At 47.8% G+C, this 23,207-nt stretch overlaps 1 protein-coding gene across 2 annotated transcripts in view; it reads right to left on the reverse strand.

Annotated features, from left to right (window-relative positions):
• The window catches only part of PRKDC (protein kinase, DNA-activated, catalytic subunit), a 126,770-nt gene that overhangs the window by 76,310 nt on the left and 27,253 nt on the right, over positions 1–23,207 (reverse strand). For both annotated transcript variants that reach the window (NM_001256559.2, XM_010811951.4), the window contains exons 25-36: positions 22,767–22,919; positions 18,596–18,703; positions 16,260–16,486; positions 10,855–10,949; positions 9,463–9,562; positions 8,261–8,394; positions 5,233–5,484; positions 3,391–3,614; positions 2,348–2,556; positions 2,027–2,159; positions 1,453–1,611; positions 359–562 (exon numbers count right to left, since the gene is read on the reverse strand). In NM_001256559.2, coding sequence (NP_001243488.2) covers positions 359–562; positions 1,453–1,611; positions 2,027–2,159; positions 2,348–2,556; positions 3,391–3,614; positions 5,233–5,484; positions 8,261–8,394; positions 9,463–9,562; positions 10,855–10,949; positions 16,260–16,486; positions 18,596–18,703; positions 22,767–22,919 — 1,998 coding nt within the window. The remainder of the gene's footprint in view (positions 1–358; positions 563–1,452; positions 1,612–2,026; positions 2,160–2,347; positions 2,557–3,390; positions 3,615–5,232; positions 5,485–8,260; positions 8,395–9,462; positions 9,563–10,854; positions 10,950–16,259; positions 16,487–18,595; positions 18,704–22,766; positions 22,920–23,207) is intronic.

Genomic DNA, 23,207 nt, shown 5'->3' on the forward strand with positions numbered 1-23,207 from the left:
TATTGACCTGCAAAGGTTCAGTGTGAGGGGCAGAGGGGCCAGAACATGAATGTGTGGGAAGCGAGGACGCAGCATTGTGGCGGGGACTGCGGCGTTGGCACAGCCGTAGCCGGGGGAGACTAAGGCCGGTCGCTCCCACAGCTGAGCCGTGTCGTTCGGGCCCTGCGAGATGAGAACAAGGGTCAAAGTCTCATATCCACTACGTCACTAACTGCTCACAGAGGAGAGGCTTTGGACAGGAGTTTTAGACCTTCCAGGCAGAGATTGTATTTTGTTTTAATGATGCATTTTCTCAGCAGTACAGCAACCCCTTTATTACTAAAGAAAACACACTTTCCTAAGAGGAAAAACCCATTACCATTTTGGGATTACCCATAGATGACTTCATGAGCTCTGATACGGCAAGATCCAGATTTCTCAACAGTTCAGTGTTGACTGTTTCTGAGAACAGGTTGTAGAAATACTGTCCATGAGAGAAGCTGACAACGTTCCTCTGGGTGCCTCCTGAGGATGGCGTGGATACCACAGCTGTGTCCAGGAGGAGACCCACCAGGCGCTCACACTGCAAGGAGGAGAGGGGACGGCAGTGGTCAGGACTCTCTGGGCGACAGAGAACTCTGACATGTAAAGCATAGGGGCCTGGCCTGGGAGGTCGGGCTGGTGTGCACTGAAGACCCTCCCCAGGCTCCATTTCCCAGGTTCCATTTGGGGTCAGAACTCTTCCCTACTCCCGTGTCTCCCAGGGCTCCCCCAAATCCTGCTTTGAGGGGAGCATCTGGGATAGGTGCGGTCGTTAGACAGTCGTCTGCCTGTTCCGAGGGGACAAGGGGACAGGAGAAGGGGGGCGGTGGGTGGGGACCCTCAGGTGAGGACGTTAGACAGTAGTCTGTCTGTGCTGAGGGGGTATGGGGGCAGGCAGGAGAAGGGGGGCGGTGGACGGGGACCCTCGGCCAGCGAGATCATCAGAGGCCGCCCGGCAGAGCCCGAGGCCATGAGCACTTGGGGCGTCTGGACGCGCCTCCCACACCAGCCTCTCGAGTCACCAAGGACGGGGGAGGAAGAGCCACTGCGTCAGCACAGGGTGGCTCTGCACCCACAGAATGTGCTCTGCCTGAGAAAAACCAAACCTCAGTTCAAGAAGAACATCATTCTACTCCTTTTATAAAAAAAAGGGAAACTCTTTTCTTATGGGAGAAAAAGTCATCTCACGTAAATCAGTTATTAAAGTCCTTGTGCAGCTCAGAAAAGTGGCGTGAAAGTCAAAGTTGCTCAGTTGTGTCAGACTCTCTGCAACTCTATGGACTATACAGTCCATGGAATTCTCCAGGTCAGAATACAGCAGTGGGTAGCCACAGCTGAGAGGGTCCCCAACTAAACTCCCGTCTCCAGGGACGCTGTGAACGCTGCCCAAGGTCACCAGAAGGCACATGAGCACGCGGGCGCGTCTCCTACCAGTCCTCCGCACGCAAAGGCCAGCTCCAGAAGCTCACGTGCGAACCGCCGGCAGCTGGGGTCCAGGGAGGACAGACTCAGCCCCTCATGTCCAGGGGCAATGCTTTTATAAACCAAGGAAAGAAGCTTCATGCCGAGAGAATGCTGCTCATCTGCAGACTGAAGTGAAGCAACACTGAGATACCCAGCAATGAGACATTTGAGAGGAAAACACAACCTCACCGCTTTCATTCATAAAAAGCCACGTTCACTAACACTGACCACTGCCTTCCGACTCTCAGGGGCAACTTCACTCACCTCTGCTTCCTGCCACAAAGGGAGGACAGCAGTTAGTGCCTAAAGGTCTCAGAAGGCTGCTGAAAACATTCACAAGTCCTTCACTGGATTTCCAGTTTACATTCACGACCTTTAGCATTCACTGTTGCAGGCAACACTGACGTGTCTGGATCAAGTATTTCTCTAATTCCCATCTCAGCAAGCTCTGTACATAACAATGTCTTCAAAAAGACTACACACAAATAGACTAACTGGCATAATAAGCTAAGACAAATGTAAAACAACGCAGCACAGTTACCTGAGACGGCATTATGACATGCAGAAAGCCAGCCTTGTGCAGCTGCTTACAAGCCAACACGAGAGAAGCCAGTCTGGCCCTCTTCATGTGAGCGTCCGGGCCATACAGGTCAACAGCACACAGCTCCCCAATGCTGGCCAGGCAAGGAAAACAAAGAAAAACCAGGTGAGTGCTGGCCTCCTTACTGTAAAGACTCTGACAATCATGAGTCCTGCTGGAATGCATTTACAAGCTTGCAGGGCCCCAGCCATGGCCGCTGTCCTGGGGCCGAGCAGGCCCTGGCTGACGCCGCCCCCGTGCTGAGCCCATCCGGAGCCCCACCTTTCTGCCGTGACCTCTTCCCGGAGGCGGGCCTCCAGCATGTCCTGGTGTGGAGATGTCTTCAGGGCCCTCAGCAGGGCCACACACACGTCAGGGAGCTGCTCCATCACCCGCACATCTCCAACGTTGAAGCCCACACTTGAGGGTGCACACAATGTCCTCACCAGGAGCCTCATGAGGTCTGCGCTGCACGAGTCTTTCCCAAGGAGCTGGACAGACGTAATGGCAGCAGTGGGACTCCCAGTGCCCTGGACGGCCAGGCACATGGGAGTCCGTCTGCCTTGGGGAAGGGCTGGCACCCGCTCTCCATCTTTGCCCCGGGAGAGGCAGGCCTGGAGGTGCCCCCATGACACTCTCACAGGGAGGCCTGGGCCCCTAGTCCTGGTAGAGGCAGATCTGGAGGTGCCCTCATGACACCCTTATGGGGTCGTCTGAGCCCTCAGCCCCAGGAGAGGCGGGCCTGGAGGTGCCCCCCATGACACTCTCACAGGGAGGCCTGGGCCCCCAGCCCTGGGAGAGGCGGGCCTGAAGGTGCCCCCCATGACACCCTTATGGGGTGGTCTGAGCCCTCAGCCACCAGAGAGTAGGATCTGGAAGTGCCCCCGTGAAACCCTCATGGGGCAGCCTGGGCCCCCAGCCCTGGGAGAGGTGGGCCTGGAGGTGCCCCCATGGCATCCTCATGGGGCAGCTCAGGCCCCCAGTCCTGGGAAAGGTGGGCCTGGAGGTGCTCCCATGGCACCCTCATGGGGCAGCCTGGGCCCCCAGCCCTGGGAGGGGCAGGCCAGGTGCACAGTAGGCACACAGTAGATGCCAATGGGTGGGCTGTGGGCCTCGGCCAAACAGACACATTTACAAACTTTGGCTGATGTGCATTTCCTCAGGCAGGTACTCGGTCACAGCATAAAACCCAAGAGCCAATAAGACATTTAGAAAATTGTCTTCTGTTCCCACGTGAGAACCTGAAGTCCAGTATTTTCAAGAACAGACTGTTCCCACACAGGGACAGCTCTGGGAAAGCAGAGCCGGTGGGAGGGCAGGCCCACCTTCCAGCCGTCGGGGCAGGTGCCCAGCAGCGTCGTGGAGAACTCCAGGACCCGGACGACCACCGTGCACTTGCTGTAGCTGTACCTGTCGCCCTCCTGCGGGCTGGGCCTGTCACCCGTGGTCCCCACACCAAAGCACTTTTGTGCTGCCGCGATGTCGTGCAGGGCGATGCTCTCTAAGAAGAAAGCCACTGCTTCCCAAAGTGAAGACTGCGTTTCAGCACCTAGAAAAAGTTATAGTAAAATATCAGCATACACCTCCTTCAAAAATCACTAAGATTAATGTAAAATTCCTTCTTTAAGTATGGGCGTGATATATATACTTTCAGTCAAATTTTTAAAGGTTCAATAAAAGCTGAATAAAACGGGCAGTTATTTCTTCTCATTTCAAAACACAACCCACCTAGAATTCAGCTGTAGACCCACACAGTAAGAACACACCTATGCAGGGTTAGATCCTGCTTCTCAAACACTACCCACGGGACCATAAATTCACACAATCTTTTTGAAGGGCTATTTGCTCAATCATACTAAAAGCTTTAAAATAACGTGCACACCAATTTCTATCAAAGGTTTAAAAGTTCATATCCTTTGATCCAGAACTGAGATTTTATCTTCATGAAATAACAGTGGAACTGCAAACATGCGCTTTGAGGATGTTCATTCTAGCAATGTTTTCAATTTAAAATAAGAAGAAACCACATAAATGTTCCCCAAAGGGGCAGCGGGGGAGACACATCCTGGCCTTAAACAGGGGGCTCTGACTGGCTGTTTCATGGAGTCAATTTCAGGCCAACTCCCAGATGGGTTTCCCACAAAACTCATGAGTCTGAGATACACTCCCCTGGCCCACCCCGTCTGCCACAGAAGGACAGACATAAGCTCTCCACTCTGCAATCGGAGTGCAGCTCACCATCTGGGCATAAAGACGGGGACAAGTGACCCCAGTGGTGCCTAAGTCGAGAGATGAGCAAAGGTGGAGGCTGGGTGAGACCCTCTCGGGTGGGGTGTCCAGTTCTCTGTGTCATTAGATTTAAGGAAAGTTAATCAAATTGCCACCTGACGGGTCACTTGAGTAATTTTGGACAGGTCATTATGTATTCAAGTAACTGAGAGTACATTTGGTCAGAGTCACATTCTCAAACCTGAGTTGCCCTGAGTGCAGCAGACCAGGGACCACCTGAGTCCTTCTAACCCTGTCACCTCTGACAGGACTGGGGGAGGACCCAGTCCCCTCAGTCAGCTGTCACCACAGCTGGAGCAGATGCCCCCAGTTCAATCATTTGAACAGCCCAACCTGTTCTGTGGGAAAGTCTGCAGTTAGGCCCATGCAAGCGAGGACCCCGGAGAAATCCCAGACACTAAATGCAGCTGCTCTGAGCCTCACAGCAGAGCGCACTTGGCAGCCACCGGCCAGCTGCACGCACTCCTCCCTAGGGACTCCCCTCCCAGAGTGGCACCTGCCCACGTGGGCCATGCAGGTCCCCAGGGGACAGGGCCCGCTCAGCACACACATCCCACCGCCCGCTGTCCTCCGCAAGCGCCGTCACTACCGCCTAGAACAGAAATGCTCCAGGAACAGGAAGAGCTAAGAAAACTACAGACACCCCCCCAGGAGCTCAGAAGATGAGGGGGCACGGGGGTGGAAAACCAGGGAGCAGGGCGAGAGAGTGGTGTGGATCCCAGGGCGGTGAGACAGGGGGCCTCGCACCCTGACTGTGAGCGCAGGGAGCAGGCAGAGCCGAGAATGACACCCATGATCCCGTCCAGTCACATGCCCCATCTCTTCCCCAGCCTGGCTCCGGGCAGAGCCGTGGAGCTGAGCCAACAAGCTCTACCCACCCAGGACCTCGGCGGCGCTGAGGGTGCCCGCATCCAGGAAGGTGTTGTAGCACTCCAGCGCAGCCAGCAGTGCATCCATCCACTGCAGGGCGGCGCGCAGGCTGAAAGGGCCCTGCAGGTGGCGGAGGGTGGGCTGGGCCAGCAGGCCGGCCGGCTGGTCCCGGGCTCCTCCGCCCTCGAAGGTGCTCACGAGGAAGGGGACGCCTTCCTTCTGGACCAGGTCTCTCAGCCATGAGGAAGGGGACCTGTTGCCTTAAAAGAGAAACAGGATTCAAACACACACATCAGTCACTCTCGGGTGATTAAAATCATTTGGTAATCGCTATACGAAAATAAAAAATAGCTTCTCCTACCAATAAAGAACAAAAAAAGGTCTGGTAGGTTAAAATGTCATCAGACCATAACAAAACGGGCAATATCACAATATTTCAAATACAGCCCCCCATAAAAGACTCACACAAACAAACCTACCAATGCAATGAAATTCCAAAATGATCCAGGATAGTGTTTTTCTAACTGTGGCACTCACAGCTCACTCCCTGTGCCCACAGACAAGAAGGTAATTTCACCAGAAGTCATTCTCCTCAGTGTCTTTAACCATTAGCAACCTAACTGGATACCTTTTCACTATCTATAAACTTCAGACTCTTCCTCCTGCCCTCTATCTTGAGAACCATTATTGCTTTTTCGCAGGAACAAGCACAGGAGTAGTGAGGCCCTCTGAAGGTCCTGCCTGGCCAGCCGGCGCCATGGGGAGCGGCCCCCTGGCCTGTGTCCTTGTCCAGTGACTCACACAACATCCGCCTCCGGGGCTGTCGCCAAGATTACGTGAACCAAAGCAGCTAATATCTGAAACAGTGCTCGGAAGAGCATCTACCACGTGGCAAAGTCCAGTGTTCATTAAATAAGAGAATTAAATGATCTACTTTTTAAAAGATATTTTTCTAATAGATATTAATTATTTTCTAAATTAAACAAAGAATGTTAAAGCGTATTTTGTAGGCTCTGAAATCAGTGCCTTTAAACACGTCAAGTCATTCTAATGAAGTTAGAAACTGAAACAGTAAGGTATTTCTGATGCAAAAGAAGGAATGTTTTTTTATTGTCTCAGAAAATACGTATCACAAGCCACGTAAGAAAAGATTAGAACCATGTTTTCAGAGTTTTAGAAAGAAAAATTACCAGTTCATTATTTTCACTAAGAGACAAAGAAAACTGTAACAGTGAGTAAAGAATAAGAAGATATGTAAATTCTACATCAAGTGCTAGCTGAGAGTGGCGGTGGAGAACATGCAGAAATGAAGGGCCCAGGAAGAAAGGCCTAGAGGGAAACAAGATGAGTCGGGGAGGGTGGGGAGGTTGTCTCTCGCTCCCACTCCCCGTGAGGCGGGGCCTTTCCACCACCATCCCCTGGTGGGGAACAAACCTGCACTGTTCATCACGTCCCATGCATCTGGGTGTCCACGCGCCTGGCCCTGGTGCACAGGGCACCTCTGCAGGACGCAGGACCTTAAATATCCCTGAAGTGGGCAGAGGCCCCCTAGAGGACACAGGAGGACGAGTCAGATGGCGAACCCAGCGTCCGGTGCTCAACACAGATCATTCTGAGAGGTAGAGCCCTGATATTTCACCAAAGTATAGGAGGGCCTGCAGCAGGCAGCTGGGAGGAGGGCCTGCAGCAGGCAGCTGGGAGGAGGGCCTGCAGCAGGCAGCTGGGAGGAAGAGCGGCCGCGCCAATGCCACCTGCAGGCATGGGGCCTGCAGGAAGCAGTCCCACCTCTGCTCCGCCCTCCACCCCGTCCATCCACTCTGCACTGACTTCCTTGTGAGAATGGAAACATGTGAAACAAACTTTGCTGACTAAAAGCATATATAAAATACTAATGCTTTTTAAACAATTCCCTAAAAATTAAAAGCACAAACATACATCTCTATCACATATGTTAAATTATAGTACAGTGGATAAATACATACTATATGTTTACATAGTATATGTAAATATACAGCATGAATACAATCATGATATATAGTATGTAAATTATATAGTATTTAACATCACGTATTTCATAGTACCCTGGAGAAGGAAATGGCAACCCACTCCAGTATTCTTGCCTGGAAAATCCCATGGACATAGGAGCCTACAGCCCATGGGGTCACAAAGAGTGGGGCACGACTAAGCGACTTGTACTATATTCCACAGTATAACAAAATGCACAATCCTTCTAACTCCCAGAATGACAGGAAGGCATCTCGCCTCTGGTCCCCCACAGTGGTCCTCCACGCCACCTGCTAAACAGGCTGAGGAGCCATGGTGCAGGGCGCCGCCGCACCCGGATGCACGTGGCACAGCACCACTTGGTTCCGGACTCGTGCCCGGCGCACGTGAAGCCCAGCATCCCCACGCCCCAGCCACCAAACCTGGGGACGGACTAACTGGAGAGACAAGACGCTCACTCCTGAGACACTGAGACATGATCTCACGTCTCTAAGCACAGTTTAGAGATCCAGCACAGTGACTACTAAAAAGCACAGGTCCACTGCTTTCCTTTAATGTCACAGAGATCTGACAGCATCCAGACTTGGGAGTCCGGAATCCCTTATTAATTTACATGTCAAAATAAAACAACTACATTTCTTCATTAACCGTTAATAAGATTTCTAAATTTTAATTGAATATCACGTTAACAACTACCATGGTCATCCAACTCTTCCTTCTTTTAAGTGGAATAGAAAAGCAAAAATGTTGTAGAAGAAAAAAAAAGATACTAAGAAATCCTAAATTTACTTCCTCTGTTTCATCTAACATCAAAACAGGATTTTTCCTTCTAAAGTTCTCAAATCTTTGAGAACTCTGTAGCCATAAATTATCAGCTGTCATACAAATGACCTGAAATGACTATTGAACATAACTTACTTTTTGTTTGTTAGAGGCATGTTACATTAGTCTAAATGGAAAGATCACATTTTATATAAGTACATCTCTAGACTACTGGTAAAAGACACTTATAGGGCACAATGATCGCCATACCTGGCAGCAAAGGAACAAGCTTATAGAAGAGTTCTATGGACTTGTGTCGACATTCCGTCTGGGGCCTCCCGCAGTTGGTGAAAAGCCACTGGACCACGTCCGACAGGCACAAGGACGCCATAGGTGGGAAGCCTCTGTATGGAGAACACACTGCATTCAGTATTTGCCCCAACATTCAGCATTTAGCCAACCATAAACCATAAATTTAATTTTGCTTCCTTAATACATGTGGAAAACTCATTAAAAGGTATTTGATTTATTTTTAATGTATTATCATTGGAATACAATCAAAATGTCACAGGTGAAATAGATCCTAAATGCTCATTGCCTTTTTTTTTAATTGAGGGAAAAATTAAAAAGCATTTCTAAAAGAACAGCACCACATATTTTCATGTTTTCTGTTAAGTGCAGTTTAAAACAAAAGGGGTCAAGGATCCGAAGCAGAGCTTCTCAAGTTGTGCTCCCTGGACCAGCTTCATCAGTGTCATCTGTAAACTCGGCAGAAAGGCAAATTCTCAGCCCCCTGTAAACCTACAAAGGCCAATTCCAGGGCAGGGCCCAGTGACCCACGCTGTCACCAGACCTCAAAGTAATCCTGCTGCTCAAGAGTGAGCATAGCAACCTGGAGGGATGCCACGCCTAGGGTCGGGGAGAATCGATTTTAAAACCACAGAGTAAGAATCAATGTCCAGTCCACAGGCTATGCCTCTGCAGAGTGTTAGCATATGCCAGGGCTCCTCAGGCCCCTGCACAGACCCAGGGGAGAGGGGACATGGCACACCCTGACCCCGTCTGAGAATGGGACCCAGCAGAATGGAAATGGGAGTAAAGACAGGAAACCACTGGGCGATGAGCCAGCCTTGGTTTTGAAGGACTTCATTTCAAAATCCTGTAACTTCATGTCTCTCAAAATCCTACTGTTCTAGTATTTTGGTTCTTGCATTCCAAACCTACTCCATAGCATGTCAAGCAATTCCACATCAGAGCTGTATTTAGTGCAAACATATCTCAGCTCCAACAACGACTCTAAAAATGCATCTACCACCCCAACCAAGATTACACCTTAAATGAAGCACTTTTAAACATACAGCTTTTAAATGACTTTGCAAAACTGACTCCTCCCAGATTCCCATGTGTTGACTGAGAATTGGTTTTATGTTGGGGGGAAAAAAAAGAAAGAGAAAGGAAGCAACATCACCTACCGGGGACAGCGTCGCTTTTTAGCTTTGTTTAAGGAAACGTGCTTCTTCTCGATGATGCGCCCCAGGTGGTCGACAGCATCACAGCACTGCTGAACCGTACCTGCTCTCAACACACAGACATCGCCACGGAGATTCACAGCTGACAGTCATCAATACAGCAGTACTAGGCTTACTGGCCGAGCTTTGTAATCAAACAGGTGATTTTATAAAATACAACACTGCACGTCCACAACCAAAACCCGTGTTCAAGAAACGCAGGTCAGCATGGTGCGCACTCACACAGACCAACACCACAGCCCCGCCAGCCAGAGGCAGCCTCAGTTTCGGGTGGGACGCAGGACCCACCAAGCTGGCCAGAGCCACACACCCCCACTGCAGGCTGTCATCTCGGGGGAGCTCCCTGACCCTCCTTCTCTGCTTTAGGTTAAACTCTGTTATAGTTGATAATACAGCACTGCAGGAGAACAGAAGTAAAACGGTGAAATCATCCACAGACATCTAGGGTGGTTAGGAAAGAGGCCTCCCTCACCTGTTACCAAGAAAGCATTTTCTCTCTACACTTTTTACCTGACAGTGATTTTTAAGAGTCAAATTTCTCCTGTTGAGAAAAGTCACCTGTATATGATGTCAAGATGAAGCAATTTTAATGTAATGCTGGCAGGACTGAAGTTTAGATGCTTTTACTCATTAGTAGGGCTATCAACATGGAGGACAACAGGGCTCCATGTGTCTGTTAATAACAGGCACCTCCCTGGTGAGGGCGGGGGTCTCCACACTTGAGAGCCACGTCAGAACCCTGGGCCAGACTCCAGGCAGACCGAGTAGGGGATCGCCAAGAAGTCTTAGAAAACTGAGGATGATTCTGACAGCTCCGGACAGAATGTAGCCTATGTCTGGCCCAGTATTTTAAAACTTTCTTCATTATTGTCACAACAGCTTTATCACAGTTTTGTTGGGAAAGCTATTTCCTACCTTGTAGACCACAGTTAGTGAGTTCAGAGACACTGTCCTCCTCTCTGAGCCTATCAGGTCCACTGTCTGCCCTGCACCAGCTGTGAGTTTCCACCAGCTGAGTCACCACGGCAGCTGACTGGCTTCACTGGGGCTTCACCGTAAAACTGGCCCGCCAGCCCTGGGCAGGACCCCGCATGACCAGGGTCAACCTGAGTGGCCACCAGGGGGACATGGTGAGTCTTAGTGGTAGGGATACAGACACCTCTTGTATAAACTGGGTTAGAGGCTGTGAGGGGCCCGTCCTTGCTTCACTCATCACCCTAAACAGGAGACGAAAGAAGACAGCGCCTCACAAGGGAGTGGCCTTGGCCCCACCCCGCGTGGACAAGCTGGCGAGCTGTGCAGGCCAGCGTGCACAGAAAGCCCGAATGGACCTACCCAAAGACCGCTCGTCTGTGTGCGCTAAGGCCAGGCTTTCCATGTACGTGACCAGGGCTTCAAACACAAACTGTTCCACCAGAGCCTCCTCCTCTCTGCAACAGAGAACATGAGTGTCATCTGAGAATCGGAAAACAGCCACGACACTGTTTTCCGGGACACAGCAGTGCTGCCAGACAGAACACACTTGAACTGAATCTGTCTTTAGAAACGGCTCAAATACTTTAAAACAGAAAACAACCTAAAACATCTCAAAGAAGAAAACTTGGCCAAGAACAGACCCAAGAGACATGGCCTTTCATGACAAGCACCCTCCTCCACCTGTGGACCTGCTCACAGCACAGGACCTTGAACCACTGTTCTGACCACAATCCACGCACCTCCGCAACATTACATGTAGCAGAAAAGAAGATCCGGTCCTACATTCATCCTTTTAAAGCAACTTCAAAAGCTCTCTACCCAGCCCCAAACAAGTCAACTCTGGGCCTTTCACAGGCATACCCACCACATGTAACAGTTACACGGACCACTACCATCTCTGGAAGATCCACTAACAGCTGACTTCTGGGGGGTCTGGGCACAGGTCAGCCTGCCCCTGGAAAATCTGTTCCTCTGACACAGGACAGGGAGTGATTGTGTACACACTGCCAGGCGGAGGCTCGCAGTCTCATGGGTGTTCCAGCTTGTGACCAAGTACACAGGCACCGCTCCCCTCTCTGGGAAGGGGTGTTTTCCCGGAACCACAGTGAGGACCAGGGTGAAGAACCAGAGTGAGGACGAGAGTAAGGTCAAGAGTGAGGACCAGAGTGAGGATGAGATTGAAGACCAGAAATGAGGACCAGAGTGAGGTCAAGAGTGAGGACCAGAGTGAGGGACCAGAGTGAGGATGAGAGTGAAGACCACAGTGAGGACGAGAGTGAGGTCAAGAGTGAGGACCAGAGTGAGGGACCAGAGTGAGGACGAGAGTGAAGACCACAGTGAGGATGAGAGTGAGGTCAAGAGTGAGGACCAGAGTGAAGGACCAGAGTGAGGGCCAGAGTAGGGACCAGCGGGGCTAGAGGAAGGGGGCATCAGGACAAGACTGCACATTGCTGTCTGGTTTGGCAGGAATATTACCCTAATTTTTTTTTTTCAATTTGAATCCCAGAAGGGGATCCCAGAAGCCTCTTATGTTTCCACAGGCTCCTCATCTTCCACATGCACAGCCTGTCACACACCCAGATTTGACACTGAAAATACAGGCTGTGGGCAAAGGCGTGAGGCAGGATGGAACATGGGTGTCAGAGCGGGAAGAAGAGATTCCCCTGAAAAGCATCGTGTGGTCAAACTCCAGAGCTGGAGTCAATCTCAGAGGGCCAGGGTGACTACAGTAGTTTTATCTTAAACAAAGGACAGTAAGACAAAAACCAAATCCATTTAAGGTAGTGAGAAGAGAAATGACAAGACAAATGATCTCTAAAACTGTGCTCCCCAAAGAAAGATTTCCAGAACGGCCCTGGAGCATGCGGGAAGGAAGTGTCCAAGCCTGTACTCATATAGTCCAACACACAACACCCCCAACCCAGCTCCCTCGGCATCTTCTCTCAGAGCCACTTGGAATGTGGCCCAGCAAACCCAGGTATTCGAGGAAGACAGCAACAGGGTAAAGGAAACAAGGTCTCACCAGAACAGGGAGGGGAGGAGCGGAAGGGGAGGGGAGAGTCGCAGACAGGGAGAGGGGAGCACACAGGGCCAGAGGCAAGTCAGACAGGGCGGACAGAAGGGCTGGACGAGTCTTGAGACCCAGGGGATGCTTCCAGCCTGGCTCTCCTCCAGGACTGCTTCAGCTATTCGGGTCTTTGTGGCTCCCCACACGTATTAGGATCGCTGGTCCTATTTCTGTGCAAACAGCCATCAGGGTTTAGATAGAGACAGCACTGCATCTCGCGACTTGTATGGGAGGTATGGAAATTTTAACAACATTAATACTTCAATCCGTGAGCACAGAACAGCCTCCTGTCTCTGGCGTCTTCTTCAGTTTCTGTCGTCAGTGTCTTACAGTTGTCAGTGTGCAGGTCTTTCACTCCTTGGTTAAATTTATTCTGAGGTATTTTATTCCTTTTGATACAACTGTAAATGAGACTGCTTTCTTAATTTTACTTTCTGATTGTTCGTTATGAGTACACAGAAAGGCAACAGATTTTTCTGTACTGGTTTTGTATTCTGCAACTTTACTGAGTTTATCAGTTCTAACAGTTTTATTGGTGGAGTCTTTAGGGTTCTCTATGCAAACTATCATGTCATCTGTGGACTTCCCTGGTAGTCCAGTGGTTCAGAATCCGAGGTTCCACTGCAAGAGGTGCAGGTCTGATCCCTGACTGCAGAACTAATATCCCACACACCGTGGGGTGTGGCCATCTGTTTTAAACATTCTTATGTACAGATAGGTTTCACAACTTAAAAAGCTAAAAAAAAAAAAAAAAAGTCAAAATACCAAAGGCATTTTTCACAGAACTAGAACAAATAATTTTAAATTTTGTATGGAAATATAAAAGACCCCAAATAGCTGAGACAATCTTGAGAAAGAGTAACAGAGCTGTAGGAATCACACTCTCTGAGTTCAGACTATACTGTAATCAGAATGGTCTGAGACTGGCACAAAAACAGACGGATAGATAAACAGAACACAGCAGAGAGCCCAGAAATAAAACCATCCAGTTATGGTCAGTCAATCTATGATAAAAGAGGCAAGAATATAACATGCAGAAAAGACAGGGTCTTCAATAAATGCTGTTGGGCAAACTGGACAGCTACATACAAAAAATGAAATCAGAACATTCATTCTCTAACAACATATTAAAAAAAAATGAATTAAATACCTATATGTAAGATCTTTAACAGACTTTAAAGACTGTATATGTGACTGTATATGCAGTCATATGTAAGACTGCAAAACATAAAACTCCCAGAAGAAAATACAGGCAGAATACTCGTTGACATAAATTGTAGCAATATTTTCTTGGATCTGTCTCCTAAAGCAAAGGAAACAAAAGCAAAAAGAAACAAATGGGGCCTAATTAAACTTAAGCTTCTGCACAGCAAAGGAAGCCATCAACAAGACAAAATGACAACCTACGCAACAGGAGAAAACATCTGCAAGTGATATGATAAATATGGATTAGTATACAAAATACACAGACACCTCAGGATCAAAAAGCAGCCCCTTTAAAAATAGGCAGAAGACCTGAACAGACACTTCACCAAAGGAGACACACAGACAACCAACAGGAACATGAAAAGACGATCAACATCATTAGGCATCTGGGAAATTCAATCAAAACCACAATGACATATCACCTCACACCTGTCAGATAACTATCACCAAAAAGACCAGAAATAACGAGTACTGCTGAGGATGTGGAGAAAGGGGGCCCTTGGGCACTGCTGGTGGGAATGTAGACTAGCGCAGCCACCATGGAAACAGCACGGAGGTTCCTCGAAACATTAAAACTACAACTACCATGCCACCCAGCACCTCCGCTCCTGGGCATATACCTGAGAAAACTGTAATTCGGTAAGATAAAGGCACCCCAATGCTCACAGCAGCACGAATCACAACAGCCAAGACAGAGACAGCCTAAGTTTCCATTGACAGATAAAAGGATGAGCAAGATGCGTATATAGACAATGGACTATTATTACACAGCATAAAAAAGAATGAAATAATGCTATTCACAGCTGTATGGCTGGACCTGGAGAGTTTTATGCTTAGGGAAGCAGATCAAAGACAAATATCGCATAATATCACTTATATGGGGACTTTAAAAAATAAAACAAACGTATATACATAACAAAACAGAAACAGACTCTCAGATACAAAGAACAAACCAGTGACTACCAGAGGGAAGGAGGAGGGGCAAAACAGGGTAGAGGAATTCAAGACACACAATGCTATGTACAACACAGATAAGCAATGCACAATACAGGAATATAGCCAATATTTTATTGTAACTATAAATGAAGCATAAACTTTAAAAACTGAATCACACTGTACACCTAACATTTTACATCAACTCCACCTCAACTAAAAAATTAACAATGACTTCAAACTCCAGTCAATTCTCATACAAACGTGAACATGCCCCCACATGCAGATACAGACATCCATCAGTCCACCCGTCCGTCATATCTCCATCTACCATCCATCCATCTACAATCTATCTACTCACCATCCACCTACCTCCCCCATCCACCCATCATCTCTCTTATTTTAACAACTGCTCCCTCGTCATTATCCAAGTGCCATTTCCTGAGAGAAGCTATTCTGACTAAATGAGGTCTGATTATTTGTTATAAGATCCTTTAGTAATCATGTACCACTACTTAATTTTTCTTCTTTTTCCTCTGCACACCATAGCTCATGGGACCTTGGTTTCCCAACCAGGGGTCAAACCTGAGCCCTCAGCAATGGAAGCATGGAGTCCTAACCATTGGGCCACCAGGGAATCCCTTATACTACTACTAAAAGCACTGATTTCAGCTACAAATTTTACCTTTATCTAAGTGACTATCACCTGCCTCGCTTTTTTAAATGCAACCGTCATGAAGCACGGCATCTTTGTACCTCCCACATCTGGCATGGAGCCTGGCACACGCAGTCTAACTTAGCAACCAGTGCTCGATGAAGGAACAAGCCAGCATCGCCATGACCTTAGGTCAGGGACTATCTTTTCCACGGACCATGAAACAGCCTCTTCCCCGGTGTCCCGGCACTCAGACCACTCCCCACACAGCTGCTGGCAGGTGAGCTTCAGGACAAGTCCAACCGTGTTCCCTGCTCCCATGACTCCGGGCCTGGCTGTGGCCTTCAGATCTTAGCTCTACAGAGAGGCCCAGGGCCAGCCTCACTTCACTCGCATCAGCACCTCAACCCCCACAGCAAGGAAGAGAAAATGTGTCTCCTCAGACCCCCGTCCATCTCTTCTCTCTGCCTGTCTCTCTGACCTGGGCCTGGGCCTTTCCACACGGCTCCAGTCTCACTCTCAGTGTAACCTACTCACCCTGTGTCAGACTCCTTTACGTGCTTCACAAGTCTCTTATGACGTCTTTTGTTGCACTTTCCAGACTGTGTATATTAAGCGTGAATGTAGTTCTCAACACTTTCTGAGCCTCTTCTTGAATGCAAACAGCATTTTAATTCATTATTTAATCCCCAGAAAACAGCACAGTGTCCAGAATATAAGTTTTCACTACGTGCTTGATACATGATTACATGGATGCATAAACAGTACTTCACAAAATCACTACTGGAAACGTAAGAATCTTTACACTCTTCCAAGCATGGGACTCCTGAACTCCCTGTAAATAGTATTACTCTCCCTGTGCCGCTCCCCCGCCCCGGTACCCCAGACAGGGAACTCACGCACCTGAACTCCCTGTAGATATTATTAAAAGCAAGCGATGCTCCCAGTCTTTTGAAAGCACTGGGGTGAAGTGCAAAGCTGTACAGTCGCTTGAAGAGTGACTTGGTGTTTACTGGACTGTTCTCCTGCTGCTGCGGCGTTGTCTGCTTAATGGACCATTTGAGGAATTCCCGAATACACCGACCACAAAAATCTCTTAAAGTGCTGTCCACAGGGTCCACAATTCCATCCTGAAACAAAGCATAAAGTGACAGCTGAGTACCCTGAACATAACTGGAGTACATTATGGGAATGAAGTCAGAGCTCAATTCAGGAACAAATAGACACTAGTCAAGGGGCTTCGCAGGAAGCATCTAGACTCTAATAACAAATTTCTTCGACAAAATGAAACTGTCTTTTACACTGACTAAGAAGCTGAAACATTTGTAAGAAGAGAGAGAATACTTTAATTATATATCAACAAAGCAGTCTCTCGTTCCCTGAATAAACACAATGGCTGCATCCTGAAACCTTCTGCTGCTGATTCTACCTGTAACAGCACCTGGGATGCTTATCTATTGAGGATGAAGAAAAGACCTTGCAAGTCTCAAGGAAACTGAAATGCTACACAAAGAAAAATCTGACAGATGCGGTTCTGAAAATATAACTTTCTGTCGGAGCATGCTCCACAATGGTATGGTCTCTGAAAGAGAAGTGAAAGTTGCTCAGTCGTGTCCGACTCTTTGCGACCCCATGGACTACACAGTCCATGGAATTCTGCAGGCCAGAATAACAGAGTAGGTAGCCATTCCCTTCTCCAGGGGATCTTCCCAACCCAAGGACTGAACCCAGGTCTCTCATGTTGCAGGCAGATTCTTTACCAGCTGAGTCACCACCGAAGCCCATGGTCTCTGAACACCTAGAAAAAACTGCCTAGGAAACTTGAGTGTTTGTTTCCCTCTTCGATCCACGAAGGAGAAGTTTAACTTGAGAAAGTACTCAGAAAATGAAATAAGAGGATTCTAACACAACTGGTTCCCTGCCATACACAAAATCTCTGATCACAGTCCCAACCAGAGTCAAGGAGGTGATGGTCACACACAGCAGAAATGGCAGAGGCGCGGACGGGAGAGACACGTGGGTGCTGGAGCCTGCACCGGCTCTCACCTCCACAACCAGCTCTCACCTCCACAACCGGCTCACATTACATTTCCATTCTCACCCTGACTTAAACTGCCTTCAGTGATCAGCTAAGATAGCGACTTTAGAAACAGCAGAATAAATCCGTCTGCTTGAAATATCCACAAGTGAAACTGAATTAACTGGATCTGTCACAGGCAGCTCCACCACCAGGCCCTGCTGGAAGTACACCACAGCTGTACTGACGCCACCATCCTAACTACAAGTGTTCACTAACGCCCACCACCCACACGTGACCTCTAGTCGGGGGCCTCTGCGAGTAACGACACACTTGACAGGACGCCAGGACTGACCTGGGCCAGCAGGGACGGATGGCAGTCCTCCAAGTGAGGACGCTACTCACTCAACAGAGAGTGACACAGAGATTCAAAGAAATCAGTTTTCAAAAACATAGAACTACAGGATTTTCGTTTAGACAAATGTGCTATGAGTTCAACTGGGGATTTTGACTTCAAAGTCAGCATATGAGAAAATAAAAGTATGGGTTGATATAATAGGTAAAAATCACTTAATATGACATTTAAAGAAATCACATGTATTTGTACAAGTTCAGAAAATGAAAATAAAATAAGTGTGGAAAGACAGTAAGGCTTTAGCTGACCACTGCCTTCTGCCTCCGTGAGCGAGAGACCACAGCCCAACAATGCCAGCTCCAGTAGCTCAGGACACTTGTATGTAAACGCTGAGCTGAGATTTTTAGGGGTTTTGAGGAACTGAATCTGAATGCAGGAGAAAATGGGACAAGCTCAAATAATTCCTTTTACTTTTAACTATTATACCAGAGACATGTTTTTAAAAACAAGAGGATACTGCAACTCTGATAAAAGTCCAGGGACATTCCTGTTCACCCTTTCCACCCTCCAAACACACATACACACACACAGTCCCTCAAAGTAGATGAAGTTTGTCACGTTTATAGTTATCCTCCCAAAACAAAGCAAAAAAATCTGTTTGCATGCAGCTATTTAAAAGTATCACTTAAGATAATAAATATGGCACCACATTCATTAAATGGCATCTCACCGATTATCTAAAACAAAAGAAAAAGATGATGGATCTAGCAAGATGCTACATTCTGACACCCCGATGGGCAGCTTAAGATCCTGAACACTGACCACACAAGCCAGTCAACAAGAATGGCAGGAGGGGATCACACTCACCAGTATTGCCTCCAGCAGGGCAACCGTGTCCTGACTCTCAAACTTCTTGTTGTTGGTGAACCAGTGAATCAGCTGCATGACCAGAGGTTCATATAGCTGCCTTGTCACCTGGAAGAGCAAGACCATCACAATTCACTTCCTTCATGCTGATCTTATAGCAGAGAAAGTTCCATTTCTACGACAGAAGCAAAATTAAGCAATACCACTACTGTGGTTATACCAGTGTCCTTCTCCAGCTAAATTCTGTGACGAACATGATCTAACTTCTCCCCTTCTAAGAGGCCTGCAAAAAAAAATCATGTGTCCCAGGAGTCATTGTTCCTCTTCTAAGCAGGGCAATCAGGGTTGACAGTGATAGCTTCCCACAACTATCCTATTAACCTGGCCCTGAGCGTGCACAGGAGGCGGTCCGTTCCCACGTCCTCCGCGGACACGCTTCCACACGCATCACAGAAGAGGCACTCCCCCATCCCCGGCTAGAAGAAGGGAGGCAAGTCTTCACTGTATGGCATCCCAGTTTCTTACCCTAAGCGGCTCAAATGTAGACACAGTCTCTCCAGGACCCAGACAGCCTGCTGGCCTCTGGGTTTCACAGTTCCAGGCCTGGGGAGAAGCTGCAGTGTCCTTTTGGATCAGAGCAATCTCCTGAGACACGTGGTTATGTGGCTAGTCCCCTTTCTCTATGAGGAGTAAATGCTCACAGTCCAAGTGAAGGCGAACATCCTCCGTGTTCAGATCTCTCTCCTCTGTGTCTTACAGGCTGGCCGCAAAGGTGCCCCACGCAGTCCAGGGACTTTTACTTCCCCAGTGATACGGTGCTCGAGAAGGAAGCACTTGGTACGCACACCACATCAAAACTCACGTGCATGTCTTGGGGCTCAGGCTAAACAGGTCCTCTTGTACCCAGATATTTCTCCGAAAATTATCTTCCTAAACTTGAAACAATTTTAGACTAAATCAAAGTAAAAGAGTCTTACCTTTCAGTTTGGAAATTAACCTGGTCTTAAAGGGTTACTTTTTTGTTTCCAAAAAAATTATTTTGCATTCCTAGTACATAAATTATATATATGTACATACATATTCCTTATAGAAAATGTAGAAAACCATCCGTCTATAACCCTACATCCAATGTAGGGCTTGAACGTAACCACTGTTAACATTCAAAATCACTGTTAACACGATACACTTCTACACTTAAATATATGAATATACACGACTGTAAAAATACACTTTTGTAACCACCTTTTTTTTCCTCTTGTCTGAATACCTTTCACATAAATACATGGGCTGTATCTGTATGTTCCTAGAGGCCCAGCATCTCCTGTATGGACGCAGCAGGACCTATTGCTAGAAACACAGGTGGTTCACAAGCGTGACAGCCACGTGCACACGCTCTGAATGCCTCTCTGGACTAGCATGGCATCCGCATTCCCTCCTGCCAGGACGACAGACCTCTTCCCTACTGGCCTGGCAACACTCAGTTCAGTTCAGTTCAGCCGCTCAGTCATGGCCAACTCTTTGCTACCCCATGGACTGTAACAAGCCAGCCTTCCCTGTCCATTACCAACTCCCTGAGCTTGCTCAAACACATGTCCATCGAGTTGGTGATGCTATCCAACCATCTCATCCTCTGTCATCCCCTTCTCCTCCCGCCTTCAATCTTTCCCAGGATCAGGATCTTTTCAAATGAGTCAGTTCTTCACATCAGGTGGCCAAAGTATTGGAGCTTCAGCTTCAGCATCAATCCTTCCAATGAATATTCAGGACTGATTTCCTTTAGGATGGACTGGTTGGATCTCCTTGCTGTCCAAGAGACTCTCCCACATTAAATACATATATATCAAAATTGTGGGGTTTGTGTCATTCAGCAGTTTTAAACACTGATCAAGTCAATATACTAATAATTTTCTTCCACATATCTGCCTTCAAATCTTGTATGAAAATCTCCCTTTCTACACAAACTTTACAGAAAGACACCTACAATGTAATGATAAAGTCCACAAGAGTAGCAGAACTTCATTTTAAATAAAAGAATTTCTGAACACTGTGACCCTACTTTTTCTATAAAACAAAATTTATACATATGTTTGTAAGAATGTGTTTTACTAAGATCTCAGGGAAGCTTCCCAGGTTTTCTGCAGAGGATGACATGCCTTTTCCTGGGGAGTGATGGGGGGCGCGGGGTGACGGTGGGGAGTTTACTTTTAGCAACCTATGTTTCCATATTAATATATTTTACCAGTGAAAAAGACCATCCCTATCCAAAGATTCACACAGGCTATAATTCATTACATTTCTCTCTCATATCTCCAGTTTGTTTTTCCTTCTGTATCTTTTAAATCTGAAATTAACCTTTCATATGTTAATAACTCTAAAAGAATATACTAAACGGTCCATTTCTCACTGACCCAGAAAACCCCATGCACCACACATACTTTATGTGCACACAGGGGCCCACATGTCCACTGCCAGAGAGCCCCACTGACACCTGTGCAGTAGTCCAACCGCTGTACTCAGAGTGTCATCCTCCTGATGTCTGCGAGGGCAGGACTCCCTCCAGGACTTGACCCGCCCACAAGTTTTGGGGGTTAGGTTCAAGCAATTATTCTTTCAGACTGCTTTTCATGTTCAAAATGAAATACTTTCAGGATTTTTGCTCGAAGGATACCAAACTTACTGAAGGATTTGAGGAAGATTCAGCCTTTTTTCAGTATTGATCCTTTCTTCTTGCCAAGTCATGCAGTATGCGGGACCCTAGTTCCCTGACCAGGTGTCAAACCCGGGCTCCACCAGTGGAAATGCCAGGCCCTAAGCGCTAGACCACCTGGAAATTCCCTCAGTACTGGTTCTTCAGGCACACATCACATTCATTTTATATTCATAAAATACACGAATGCCTGGCATGTTAAAGTCTATTCTAGATGCTTTCTGTATTTATTATGGCTGCACCACGTTGTCTACAGGCCAGGGACTGACCTGCATCATAGCACTGAAAGTCCGGAATCTGTCCACTAGACCACCAGGGAACTCCCCCAGATGCTGCACTATATTCTTTGATGCTGTTATGAACGGCATACTGTAGACACATTTCCCAAGGGGTCAATACTAAAATACGAGCTATATTAAAACACTGATATATGAGAGTCCTATTTTGTAATTCATCAGCTTTCACCTTCATTGATTCTTAGACTTATGGGTTGACATCTGAACCTTCCAGAGTTTTTACAAACTGTATTCAAAAAAGTAACTTCTTTCTTCCTTTCTCTGACATCCATGCCCTCAGGGACCACGTGGCCTGATGAGAGACACAGACAGCAACCCCCACAAATAAATTCCTAGACACACATGAAGCCGTTCTGAGAACAGGCTGCCCACAGGTCCTGCTCTGGGTGTAGAGTCACGTCTCACCACATCTCAACCTAGGCCCAAACAGAGGCAGCACAGTGCTTCAAGGCTGGGGGCGACCCAACTGTGTCATTCAGGTAAATGACATTTTAAAGGCAAAAGTAAACTACTCCTGGGTTGCCAACACAAATATTTTTCTGGCCTATATGGAGAGAATCACCACTAAAGAAATCTACTGTGGTAAATTTCTAGTTTTACCCCCAAATTCTATTTAATCACAGTGCATCTCACTGCACTGCTGGACTGTACTGGTTCACATATTCCAAGGGACTTTCCATCCATGTTTATAAGTGGGTTTTTCATTTTCTATTTTATGTGTGAACCCTCTATTGCTTCACAAAATAAAGTGAGAACTTGAATGTTTTCTGTGTCCCAGCACCAAAGGCTGTGTCCCTATCCACAAAGCCACAAGGAAAGAGCACCCTGCCAGTATCTCTGAGCCCCCTGACTGCTGGCCACGGCTTCCCCCACCTCCCCTCCGTGCGAGACCATGAGCGCTGACGTCACAGGGCCAATGGCACACACAGCCTCAGATGCCACAGCAGGGACTCTTTCCAAACCCTGTGGCACATGTTTAGGGACTGCGGGCGCTTTGAGAAGTCCTGAGTCCCAGGTCCTATCTAGAGGTGGGAGGGCAGCGCCGGGCAGCAGGTTTCAAGGATGCTAAGAGTCGTCCCAACATGCAACAAGCTGAGATGATCACTGGACCCGATGCGACATTTTTCCAAATTCTATAACTGTTTCAGATTCACGATCACGCACTGACCTGGTCTACGTCACACGCCAGTCGAAGCAGCACAGGAAACGTGCGCTTATAGAGCTGGTACAGGGGTGGGGGGCCCTGGCCACCGTCAGGCATCTGAGTGGCTTTTCCCAGCATAAACATAACCACGCTGTGCAGAAGTTCACAGGCCGCAACCTGAAACAGACCAGGGGTCCAACAAAGGTCAAGAGCAGCTTGAAACGCTACAGAACGCAGCCCTTTGAAAAGGTAAACCTGTGCAGCAGGTAACCACCCCACCCATATACGAACTAACATTAAGCAACACTTCCTGTCGTATAAGATTAATGCTTCTGTTCACTCTGCTCTGGAGCCAAGAGCTGAGAACTGAGACGTAAAAGATCCAGGCACTGGGACGAACACATTCATAAGAGACACAGTCCCACGGTGCCGTATCACAGAACACAGCTCCAGTTGTGAGCACGC

The sequence above is a fragment of the Bos taurus genome, chromosome 14 (genome assembly GCF_002263795.3).
Source record: "Bos taurus isolate L1 Dominette 01449 registration number 42190680 breed Hereford chromosome 14, ARS-UCD2.0, whole genome shotgun sequence".
Classification (NCBI taxonomy): Eukaryota; Metazoa; Chordata; class Mammalia; order Artiodactyla; family Bovidae; genus Bos; species Bos taurus.